The sequence below is a fragment of the Geospiza fortis genome, unplaced genomic scaffold (assembly GCF_000277835.1).
Source record: "Geospiza fortis unplaced genomic scaffold, GeoFor_1.0 scaffold98, whole genome shotgun sequence".
Lineage (NCBI taxonomy): Eukaryota > Metazoa > Chordata > Aves > Passeriformes > Thraupidae > Geospiza > Geospiza fortis.
In genome coordinates, this window is record NW_005054306.1 from 12,358,367 (window position 1) to 12,371,490 (window position 13,124).

At 38.5% G+C, this 13,124-nt stretch overlaps 1 protein-coding gene across 1 annotated transcript in view; it reads left to right on the forward strand.

Moving 5' to 3' along the window:
* Positions 1 to 13,124, forward strand: part of L3MBTL3 (L3MBTL histone methyl-lysine binding protein 3) — a 74,866-nt gene that overhangs the window by 3,071 nt on the left and 58,671 nt on the right. Inside the window, exon 2 of the mRNA XM_014312071.2 lies at positions 7,198 to 7,309. Coding sequence (XP_014167546.2) covers positions 7,208 to 7,309 — 102 coding nt within the window. The 5' untranslated portion in view covers positions 7,198 to 7,207. The remainder of the gene's footprint in view (positions 1 to 7,197; positions 7,310 to 13,124) is intronic.

The window sequence follows — 13,124 nt, forward strand, 5'->3', positions numbered from 1 at the left end:
GAGGGTCACGGCCTCTTCCGTGTCTTTTAATTACCTGTGCTTCAGCAGCGCGGTGTAAAAGCTTTACGGCGAAAGGCAGCAGGAGTTACGTTTTTAGTTTTGTTCTATTTTCTTTATTTCTTCCGTATAGTTGAGTGGCACTGGACTGATCATTTTTGCCGTTTGTACTCGTGAATGGATGCTCGGTCGTGGGTGCTAAAAATCAGGTGGTGAGCATAAATAAAGCTCATTATATAAAAAATTCAGCCTATGTAATTTTAGGAAATAGTCTGTGCTCAGGACTGTGACACAGTTTTCTTAGTGCAAATCTTAAAGCTGTTCAGGAACCAATGCTTTTCACCAAGAAAGTTACCACGTTCCCAGAAGTCTGTATGATGAACATCTGTATGAGAGAAACTCCCTGAAAGTAGTGGCTGAAGGCAGCAGAGCTTTCCGCTTTTATCCGGGTGGTGCCGGGTAGGCGTTATTTCCCGGTGAGACTTCAGCAGCTTTGGCTGTGCTCCAGTTGGTCTCCTGAACTGGTTCTCTAGTGAAGGTGGCTGAAGCAATCATCTTGGATGGTCCTTGTCAGTTGGGCAATGGTAATAAACTCTGGTTTAGTTCGTGGTGTGTGTTTTCCCTTCAGTTTACTGAGGTTTTTTAGAGTATTACTTTAGAAGTTTCAATAACTTGTGATGACTTCTTTTCCTCTAATTTGAGGGTTTTTCTGGCATCACCTGTTCTGTAAAGAGAGATGGTTGAGTTTTAGTGGGCTGTTCAATTTAGTCTCATCTGTTTTTTGGTACTGCTGGTAAGGAGGATGATGGATTGTGAGTGATGGGTGTGAGGAATCAGTGATGAGCTGGCATGAGCCTTACTGAAGAAAGCGGTAGCATGTGTGTAGTCATAGCTTGTTAGTGCTCCAGTAGTAGGACTGCTCATCACAATGGGAGATGCCAGCAGCTCTTTATGAATGGGGGAGAAGGGGAGGTCTATAAATACAGTAACCTGCTGCATGTGTTTAGGAGCTAGAAAAGGTGAACTAATTGTTTATGAACAGCAGAGCTTATGGGAGCTGATAATAACTGACATATGAGGAAGAGGAGGGCATGAGTCAGACAAAAGGGATGCTCAGATGTATATTGAATTAACTTTGGGTAGGAAATAACAATTTGAAACAGGTCAGGTGATAGGAGGTGTGAAGATTCAGTGCAGGCTGTGTCTTTGTACGGGAAGGAAGAAGAAACAAATAAACAGAGAAGTTGTTTGTAACTTGCTGTGCCTGGTTCAAGCACTTAAGAGAATTTAAGACACAGGATTTCCAAGTTGTTGTGTACAACTATTACTATCTGAGTAGGTTAAATCTCACTCAGGCCTGCATGGGCAATAGCAGAAATAAGGGAACCATGAAAGCTTTGCAGAGGAAATACTTTTCTAGTGTGAGGTACAAGCTGTTTATAAACAAGGAAAGGCTGTCAGTGGTAAGTTTCATTAGATGACAGAATAGCTTTGGTATTGGGTAACTATTGTTGTAGTGTCTTGTGGGTATTTGAAAATGAGGCAGTAGATGAAGGCTGTGTGTAATTGTTACCCAGTCTCCAGCAATGGTACAGCAATAACTGTGTTACCTTGCTGACACAGACCGGACTCAGATGAGGACAGCATGAACCTCCTCTAACCACCGGTGCAGACCCAGGCTTCACAGTATTTTTCAATGCTTTTGTGGTCATATTCTTCCTGTAGGAAAAAGGTTTAAAGCCAAAATATTGGGAAGCAGGAGCGAACATACAGAGTAGCCGTGGAGCATCTAGTAGTCAGAAGAGTAGCAACAGATGAAAAAGAGTAAATAATGCTAAGGGGACATCATCAGTAGGAACTCTGGTCCTTTTCCTGTTGCAGCCTTTGAGTGGCAAAGAATTTTAAGCTGTGTCCCTTTATATATATACATATAAAAGCTATATCTCATCTTTAAAATACCTTGCTTGTAATAAACTTCATGAGCAACAGGCAAAATAGTGACATTTACTCAAACAACTTTTCAACACAGAGAATAGAAACAGGGCAGAACTAGCAGTTTCCAAACAATGAAAAATAAGATTTTTGAGGAAAATGGGTATCTGAAAATAATTCTTTTAGTGAAATAGTAAAATAATTAAACCTTTAAACAGTACAAGAAAAAACACATATTAAAATGTGGTGGGTAGCATCAAAGAATTTTACCATTTCCTGCACTGTTCCTGTTGTGGTTGTTTTTCTGTAAGTGAAGAGTCTGGTGCAAAAATATGAGGGTGAGAAAGAGGCAAGTGTGAGATGTGCCTAGCTCAAAGAGAGGACTGTGAAGAGAGAAGCAGGGCTCACCCCAGTGGGTTTACACTCAATTGGCTTTGCTTTTGCTGTCATGAAGCTTGAACTCACTACTGTTGTCAAATATAGGGAACTTACATTGCAAGGAGTAATTCTGCTTCATGTGGCTTTGGGAGTGTAACACGTCAGTGCTGGTAATATTCACATTCTTACATGTTAAATAAAACTAAGCTGAGTATCCACTTGTCCCTGGTGTCTAGAAGTTGGTGTATATGCAGCTCTGGTACACGGAGTTGTTCTCTTCAGATCCACTTTGTTTTCCTTATTTACTGGATATGGGAAAATGTGTCCTTTTAACTCATGAATGCTACACCAGTCAGCCTTGGAGATGTCCGAAGTAAATGTATACAATACTAGGACAAAAATGCTAACCTGTTGCCTTTGTTTCTGAACATCCATCAATGCTGGTGTCACCCAGTCCAGTGGGGAAGAGAGACCATGGCTTGCCTGTAGAAGGATGTTGTCTCTCTTGGGATCTCTTTTTCCATTGGAACTCACTCTTGGTGTCACTTGCTGTGATCTCCTCTGGGTCTGTGGTCCCAGCTTTGGGTCTCCTCATAGGAGCTATCAGCTGGGGAGAGGATCAGTTTGGGGCAAATCTGCTAGGCTGTCTTGTAATGACAGCTACAGAAATCCTCAAAAGTACAAATAGAAATACACAGAGATGCATAAGAAGAAATGACGAATTACTGCAGACATGTTATACCAGTCTCGCAGTGATGACTGGTGGCTTTACTGCTGAGCTCTTTCTGCTGCCAGTGACCAGTATTGAGTTGACCCCACTGGTTAGAAATCATACAGGCATTTCACAGTTAGCATCTTAGATGTTAAAAATTTGGGTAGGGGTCAGGTAGTTTTTTTTAAGCACTGACTGGAAGGAAGACTCCTGTTACTACTTTCTGATGTATTCACTACGTAACCCTATAATTACTTCAGAAACTACTTGTAAGTCTAATTGGCATTTTCTGTCCTGCTTCTTTGCTTTATACCTTTAGACAGTCTCTCACCAGAGGAAACTATCTAATTTTTAGTGCTGTTATTCTCAGTAAGTATCTCCTCCGTGAAGTACACATTTATCATTGAACCTGTTGGTAAAAATGAAGGTTTTTCTAAAGGATGTGTCTTAATCTTATTAAATGTGCTTGTTTATTTTAGTGGCTTTATTACATATGTCTGAAACAAAGTTAATGTTGAAATATTAATATGCAGCACACTTCTCCTATGGCTGTGAGAACTGAGATAGTTACATCCCTAAAGGCAGATTCTGGAGATGCTTTTGGAAGATGACTGCTCCAAGTACTTACTATTATGTCCTTTCCTTCACATTAGGTGGCATTCACTGACAGGCCCCTTATTCGTCTAGTATTTTTACTACTTTTCTGGCAGTGCTGCAGCAGAAATGATACCAGATGAAATCATTATAGAAGGAGTTATACTAGTTCAAAGAACTACATCAGAGCATTAAAAACAAAAAAATTAAAGGTGTAGATAAGACATTCTTTAGTTTTCTTTGTTCTGAGATTTAGATGTAGCTATTGCAATGAGTTCTTCCTTTTTTAGTACCTCGGTGCTGTAACAATTTTACGGGTCTGTATCTTATTTCTTTCTATCATTAGTAGAGTGATATAGGCCTATCTTTCATCTGTTCAAAGTCAGTAAAGCTGGAAACAGATACTTTGTTAAAAGTGATTCCTTTTTGTAAATTAATTTCTATCTGCTTTGCCCTGTGACCTTTTCATTCCCGCTAAGAACACTTCTGAAGCTGCCGAATGTGAAACATACACAGATTGTGCCTTTGACGTTGAGTTAATTTCAAAAGGAAAGCAATAATGAATGTCTTTAGACATCTCCAGAATGTATCATTTTTGCTGCTTGTTACCTGAGGAAAGTTTCTTATGTGCAATTAAGTCAGAATTTGTATGTTTTCTTGAGACAAGTATGCCCTGAACATTTCTGTTACAAATTTTTCATTACCTTTCGTGGTTTGCTCCCTGCCTAAGTAGGCTAGACTCTTTCAGTTTCCCAGCCCCCCGGTAATTTTCGTGTCTGTAATGGGAGTGGCACTATGGGGGGAGATGGCAGCATCTGATGGAGCAGCTGTGCTGTCCAATGCTCCTTGCTCTGTGGTAAACAGCTGCTGAGAGGTAGCATTTCTCCACAGCCTTCCAAGTCTTTTCCCAACTTCTGTCATACCTTCTGCAGAAATCATTGGAGCATGTTTTCTGTTATAAACCGCAGGAGGGTTGAGTGAAGTGTCCTTTAAATAGAATGATAATTTAAGATTACTTAGAGACTTCAGTTAATGCAGAATGCAGCTTTGTGTTTGCTTAGCCAGGCTAGTCCTGGGGAGCTTGTTCCACTAATGTGCTTGAACCAGCATGTTTTGTGTCCTTAAAACTTAACAGGTGCCTGGAGAGATCCCATTTTTTAGCTACTCCTTAGCAGCTTGGGTCTTGTGTTCTTGAGGGAGGGCCTGTGCCTCTGCTGCTGTGCTGCAGTTCAGTTTGGTCAAGCCTGCTTGAATTGGTTTGCAGTGGTACATGGTACTCAGATCAAGCAGAGATCCCAAGTTGTGCTGCAGGAGCTTGCCCTGAGGCAGGGTGGTGGATTTGCCTGGGATTGTAAAAGATGAGATCTATGGCTTTGGGGAATTTCTCAGTTTGCGCTGAATTTGTTTAGATTTATTGATGTTTTTTAAAATGAATTTTTGTACATTTTTGTTGTGGTTTTCAATACTTTCTCACAGAGAATTACCTAAAGGTGGGAAACACATTTAATCATGTAGTTCTTCTTACTTCAAACTTGTCATGTGAAAAACGTGAAGTTTGCTCAAAAAGCATTCTGTGAACCCTGCCTACCATGTAAAAATAAAGGGGAATGTGAAGGCTTTTACTCTTAGTAGTGGATATTGACTGAAGTCCAGCTTCTGTTATCTTGTTGATAACTGTGTAGTTGCTGTAGTGTAATGAAAGAACTCATGGAGAAATGTGTTACTCAATTCTGCTAGAAATGAAGAGGAAACCAAGGAGAAATGAAAGGGAGTTCAAATTGTGTACCCCAAACCAAACTAGTATGTGTCTGTAGTGGGGATGTTACAGTGATGGATACTATTTTTCTGATGAATACAATGTAAATTCAATTGTTTTTCATGCAACTAAGTTACGTTAGTGTTTTTCTCCTCAACCTTTCAATGAAAAGCTTCTAGAGCTAACCAGAGTTTACTTCTGCTTCGTTTGCATCTTTTTCTGTTACTGGAATGAACAAATAGCACCTTTTTGTTTGGTTGGTTGGTTTTTTATTTGTTTGGGGGTTTTGTTTTTTGTTTTTGTTTTGTTTTTTTTTTAAGTCATGATCTCCAGAGAGTATTTGCAGATTCAGAGTGGGACCTAAGTTAGAAATTAGGTTTTAGAAAACAAGGTTAAACTTTGAGGAAGTTCTCTATCTATTTGAATTTCAAATACTGATGCTTGCAGCAAAAGTTTGCAGTCTCCAGATGGGGTATGAGGCTTAGAAAGTGTTCGTTTAAAAGTTCAGAGAGTTTACATTCCAAAAAGTTCAGAAAGTGCAAATTTCAAAAGTGGTGAGGTTTTGCTAATAGTTCACAAACAATGACAGCTAATTTTGCCACATATTATTTCAGCTGCTAGGCATAGTGCGGCCGTTCCTCAGAAACAAAATTAATAAGTCAGATTCCACATTGCACAAATAGTAAATTAGGTGCCAGGCCACAGATTTAAAGATGACTGGGTTTGTGAGAAGTGGAAAGGAAGAAGTTGGTGGCCCACACAGCTGGCTGCTAGAAACACTTGCAGTTCAGGGCAACTGATGGTAACAAGTGGTGAGCTGAAGCCAGGGGTCAGAGGCAAATGCAATGTACTTCTGTTGCTTGTGCAAATTTTTTGTCACAAAAAGGGATGTCCAAATGCACTATTTCTGAAGGTATTATCTTCTCTCCACTCTGCAGCAGAGGGATCCGGTAAAGTCTTGCAAAGCAGTAGGTTTCTCTGGGGTATATATGTGCTTCTCTACATGGAAATTAGTTTTAACAAATGCAATTCAAAATTTATCTGTATGGAAACAGATAAAGAATATTCAAGTGTCCTGAGTCAGACCAGGAAACTGACAGTTTCAAATTAATTTTGAAATTTTAATTTGAACTTGGGTAAAGCATTCACATCAGCACGCTATCCAATATTAAGGAAATCCAGTTCTGTTAATCAGTGCTGAGTGTATTTATTAGAGGCATGCAGTCATGTCTTGCCTTTCCTAGAACAGATGTTTTTAAGTGTACTTGACATGTTTTCCTCATGTCAATTTATTTGCAGTTTGAAATTTTTCTTTTCTCTCCAGTACAGCCCCATTGCCTCCTAGTGTGTGAAACAGGTATTATTTTCAAAGTTTCAGAAAGATTTCCCCTTACTTTTATTACGTCATGTATATTATCAGCCTTGTCATCAGTTGTCCACATTGCCAGTGTGTAGAGGGAAGCATTTGATACAAACCTGTGAAATGCATTAGAAGAAAGACCTGGTGATATAAGCATTAAACCACTTACAGAATTTTCAGATAACCTTTTCCTTTTTTTTTCCAGTACTTGCATCATGAATGAATCTGCGTCTAGTGGAAATGGTCAGGAGTTTGATGTATTTTATTTTCAAAGTTTCAGAAAGATTTCCCCTTACTTTTATTACGTCATGTATATTATCAGCCTTGTCATCAGTTGTCCACATTGCCAGTGTGTAGAGGGAAGCATTTGATACAAACCTGTGAAATGCATTAGAAGAAAGACCTGGTGATATAAGCATTAAACCACTTACAGAATTTTCAAGATAACCTTTTCCTTTTTTTTTCCAGTACATGCATCATGAATGAATCTGCGTCTAGTGGAAATGGTCAGGAGTTTGATGTATTTAGTGCAATGGACTGGAAGGATGGCATAGGTACTTTGCCAGGAAGTGACCTAAAGGTAAGATATGTAATTTTTTCAATAAAAATGTTAAATGACAAAAGGATGCATTTGAAAAGCTGGTGTGTAGGTATCTGCTTTTATGAATAAAACATGAATCTGCAGTTCTGAGTTAAGAGACTGTAGCCTGTTAGGTTTTAGCTCTTGGAGTTTCTTGATTCAGTTTGTGGTGCTGGCACAGACAGCCGTCATCCCCGTAGGAAGGCATAAATTAGCATGCCTCACTATACAGACAGAATTAATCAAATGCACAAAATCCCAAAGAAATCTCAAAAGTGTGAAAATACAGTCCACTTAGAGCATTATATTACTGTATCACTAAGAATTTTCGTACTGTCATTGACTCTCACAGTCTTACATTCTTAGGTCTTTTTATTTCTAAAAATAGTTTATTTTTGCTATGCTTTTGTCATGTGGGTGCCTAGAAAGATGAATTAAGTCAGTGCTTCTGAGCTGGTTTCAGTTTAGAAATTTGAATTATATCAGAGTAGTAATTTTGCTTACATTTCTCACACTGGTTGAGTTTCCTGAAGTGAATCACAACTCTTTTGTTTTCAGTTTCTTTTTATTTATCTGTCGTCAGAAGGTACCCTTTGCTGTGCTTGCAATTTTGATATTAGAGATTGTCTTGTACCTATTTCCTCTTGATTAAAGTCAATGTTTTTGTATAAATCAAATGAATGTGTTTTGCTTGTAGTTTATGTTTTGGAAGGAATCTCACAAGAAAATGTGTGGCATTTAAAACAAATTTTTATCTTTTGCTGCCTAATAGGATTTCTATTGTTGAAGTAAAAATTTTTAAAAATGTTTTAAATTTGGGACATACGTGTTGTGAATGTGTTTTTGTGTTGGTGTTTAGGTCTTTTTGTTTGTTTGTTTTTGTGGGTTTGTCTGAATTTTTGCTTTTAGTCACAGAACAGTAGAATAAATGTACAGAATAATTTTCTTTGCAGAAGACTTCAGGCCACCACCCAGACTGAGTATCCAGGCCTCGGGGCAGGTTAGATCAGGTTGCTCAGGATTTGGTTATCTGCAGGACTGGAGATACCACAGTCTCTCTGGATGAATTGTTCCAGCATTTTTCTACACTCATAGTAATTTTTTCCTTTTATGGATACTTTGTTGGAATTTCTCCTTCTGTAGCTTATGCCTGCTGCCTCTTGTCCTCCCATGCACATCTGAGAAGAACCTGGCTCCATCCCCTCTATATCCTCCCATTAACTGCTGGAAGACAGCAGTAAAATCTCTCCTTCTGTTCTTAAGACTGAGCAAATAGATTCACTCAGCTTCTTGCATGTCATCTGCCACAGCCTGTACCTGGTTTGGTGGACTTGCTGCAGTGTGAGAGTGCCTTTCTCCTAGCAGGCACATCAGTATTCACTGGAGGAGAATGGTGTGTTCCCTGTCCTGCTGGCTGCCCTCTTGCTCAGGCAGACTGGAGTGCTCCTGGCCACCTTTCCTGCCAGGGCATGTTGCTGACTCATGTTCAGCTCATAGGTTTTCTGCAAAGCTGCTCTCAGATAGTCAGACCCTGGTCTGAACTAGTGTACAGAGAGGCTCTGTTCCAGGTGCAGGACCTAGTGCCTGCTTTGGTGGACCTGCATGGCATCTTGTTAGCCCATCTTCTTCAGCTTATTGAGGTCTAGATAGACCAGCAACCCTGCCCTTCAGTTCATCAGCGATTTTCTTCAATTTCATAATTTTCTTTTCCTGCCTGTACTCATAGAGAAGCCTTTCTTGTTCCCTTTGCTAGTTTATTCTCTGGCTGAGTTTTGGATTCCTAATTCCATGACTGTACACTACAGCAATATCACTACATACCTTGTCTGTGAAGTTTCCTTTTCCACATCCTGCTTACCTCCTTTTCCTTTTTGAACTAAGTCAGAAGTCCCTGGTTCATTCAAGTTGGCCTTCATCCACATTTGCCTAACTTCTTGAACATTGACATGCCTCATTCTCCTGGTGTGAAGTCCTTGGAGAGAGAGACAGATTTCCTGGGCCTACTTACCCTTTAGAACAGTGTCCTGTATGATCCTGCCTAGCAGATCTCTGAACAAGCCAACATACGCCTCTTCTGAAGTCCAGGGCTGCCGTTTCATTATTTGTTTCTCTGGCTTCTTTCAGGATTTCAGACTACATCATGTCATAGTGATGATGATAGCCAAAGTTATGATGAGCTTCCACATCTCTGAACAGTTCTGTATTTTTAAGTCCAGGCTTTCAAAATTTCTTTCTATTTTAATATGCAACATTGTATGAAAGGGAACCATAGTATTGCAGTATTTGAGCAGTACAAAAGGGAACAGTGCAGGAAAATATAATAATCTCATATAAATCACTGGTTTGTGCTTTTTTCAATTGTGGCTATCCTATGTTGTACAAAACTGAAGCAAAGTTAGTTCACTAATGAGTAGAGGAACTGAAAGGTTTCCGTGGGAAGAAGTGAGGGAAAGGAGCTGGGAGGTAGCTCAGGGTAACTTCAAGAAATCATATAGATGATTCTTAACTATGTGCTTTTCAGCAAAGTATGAGCTTCATTTTAAGGCTGCTCTTTTTTTCTTCTTCTTTTTTTTTGTTTATTTATTTATTTATTATAATTTGGAAACAAACATATTTGATTTTTGGACAGAGATTCTTTCTTTGGTCCAAGCATTAGGGGAGGTGCATTCAGAGGTGCAATAGTAGTCTACCCAGAATGGCCAAATATACAGAGTATTGTCCAGGCAGCTCCATTTTGGGTTATTATTTGAGGGTTTGTTTGCTTGTTTGCATTTTGTTAGCTACAAAAGCAAGGGGTTGAAGGGATGAAAGGGATGGAATTGAAATGGAGCTATTTTAAGACTGACTGAAGGAAGAATATTTTCTAACAATGCAGAATTATTCCAAGGTCACTGTACCAGGGAACATCAAGATTCAGTGAGAAACTAGGTGTTCGCACAGATACCAAAAACAATTTGAGCTGTTAAAATAGTACGGACTTTTAAGCTTTTATGATAATTGTAGCGACTCATATTTCAAGACTGCTTCTAAATAGTGGTTAAGATGGTGACTAATCACTTGAAATAGTAAATGTGATCATGGAAGATATGTCATGCTCTATGTGGAATTCTCAGAATGGGTTTAATGAGGATTATTTACCTGAACTCTCCTGGTCGCAGAGGATTTTATATTGTGTCCTGAACCTAAAGAAAATGACCTTACATCACAGTTACTTATTGTAAGCTTGTGTGTGTCTTTCAAAAATTGTAATAGTACTTGTTTCACTAAAGGCATCAAACCATTGTTGTGTATTTACATTGAAATGCACTTGAGAAATCTGATGAAAACACTGTAATAGCAAGATACTTAAACACAAATGTTCTAGATTTGCAGCTTGGTAATAGATTAGAGTGTCTGAGTCATTTTATAACAAATAGTACGCGATAGCTTAAATATCCATTGTAGACGATGTATTGCTTAATTTCTCACGTTTAATCTTTTCTCTTCCTAAAATATTAGGGGAAATTGAGCAGTCAGATTTGGTAAAATGTGTTGTATCAGCATATTAAGTTAAACCTATACCAAAATATTGAAATGCTGCTTTTTAATATCAACATTTTAGGGAATTACCTAATTGAAGTCCTTATTTTTAGTTGTATAAATAATATAGCATTGGCTTGATTTACTGCTTGCATGATGAAGTGTCATGCTTATTTTAATGTATGCATGTTTTAAGAAATCTCTTTTCTTGTGTGCTTTATTAAAATCCAGCCTGGGGTTATCAAGCAAGTATGTATGAGCAACCATTCTTTTTAGAACCACTTAATTTTTGTGAATATGAGTTCCTGAATGGTGAAAAGTTGGTAAAACACTATTGTAAGTAGAGCAAAATCTTTTTGAAACATTCAAAAATAACTTTTCTCAATGTTTTCTTAAAATTTCTTAAATCTAACTTTTCTTATGGTACAGAGGAACATCTAAATCAGGAATAGATACTTGGATTATTTCTTTTTGTTGTTTCCCAGGCTAATCAAAATGAGGGAGCAAATCAGATACCAAGCTTTCGTTCTCAACCATGCCACTGTCTCTTATTCCTGAATCTGTTTCTATACCAGTAAAATGCTGAAAATGTTATTTTCCTGTGAGTTTGGGCGCTGTTAATTCTCAGGGTTTTGTCACATGTAGTTGGAGAAAGCTGTGGAATTACATTCTTACACAGGCTTTGTTAAAAAAATCTTCAGCAAAAATAGTTAACACTCTTTGAATACTGCTTTGAACATGCTGTGTGACAGATAAGTAGTGAGTAGTTGTGGAAAATGCTAGAATTTCAAATTACATAGGGAATAGGGAGAATTAAAAATTGTACAGTATGATGCACTGAAGACTGTGAACAAAAATTCTAGCATTGTATATTAGTTCTTTCAGTATGTTTAAATAAAACAGAAAACTTGAATTCCAGTAGAATTTAAAATAGTTTACAAATTACAGAATGCCTTCATGTGGCAGGCAAAGTAATGTATGCTCATCTGAAAAACATCAGTGCTTACCAGTTACTCTGCATGGTGTGAATGTAAATGTGAAACACTCCTCTTTTTTCTCTTTTTTTTTCTTTTTTTTTTTCAAATCTCTGTGCTGACTGCACACAGTAACACTATGGCTTCAAGATTTAAATATACTCATTAAATTGGAAAAGCTGTAATAATTTACAGTCACTTCCTACTGCAGTGACAGAAGTTTATGAAGTACTTCTTAATGCATTTTCTAGTGCTGTGTTTGGAAAGTGAGCAGTTATAAACTGCGTGGACAGAATTTTGGGTATTTCCAGCTTGCAGATTGTGCTTGAACATAAAGGAAAAAAAAATTAAAATTTAATGATGAAGAAATTAACCTGTAAATAAAGTTGGGCAGCAAATATTGTAGGAAACCTGATAGAGTAGTGGATATGAATGGTGGAATAATGGCCAGTGGTGTTTGGTATTTCCAGCAGCGCTGTCAAGAAGGTAAGAGTGTTTTGGATTGCTGTGTTTCTGAATGCAGGGGTGCTGCACCAGCTCAAGGCAGTAAAGTGCACCCTTCCACCTGAAGTTGTGTTCCAGCTTGCCTGGAATAATTAATGATTTTAGAACAACTTATTTTCTCACACTGTTATGGAAACATGGGTAGCATCTCGGGCAGTAACTTTGTACAGTGCTTTTGCAGTGCAGCGCTGTTCATATTCTCTCATGGTGGCATGGGCTACACTTGGAATCTGGAGAGGCAGGGAGGGTCCATGAGAGTGGTGTCCATGGGAAACATCACTGGTAACTGGTTAAATCACTGTCAGCACTGGGAAGGTGCTGCTCCAGAGAGAAGATGGATTCCTTTCAGGAAAGGTGGTAAGGAGTAGCATAGGGAGCAGAAAGCAAGGTACGTGGGGACTTCCTCTGACCATGTGCAAGCCCCAGCAGATCTACCTAGTGGTCTGGTCCTTTCCACATGAAATTAACTTTATTCTGTTGCAATATACTGTAATTAATTAGCTCTTGCTCTACTTCATTGCCATAGATTTCTGGTTAAAACTTTGCAATGTCATAAAATGAGTTAACCTTATGTAAAGAAAAGAAAGACCAAAAAAGGAAATTTCACTATTAAAATCGTTAAAACTGCAAAAGCAAGAAATGCTGGATTTAGGTTTGCCTTTGGATCTTTATTTGGGTTCCCTCATGTGTATTCATGGTAGTCTTAAGTGATCACATGGTATTTTACCACAAAGTCTTCTGTGCTATTTGCTATAGATGCTGTTAAATTTGCAAACAACTGGGCGGGGGTTTCAGGAAGGAAAAGGAATAGTTTTGTG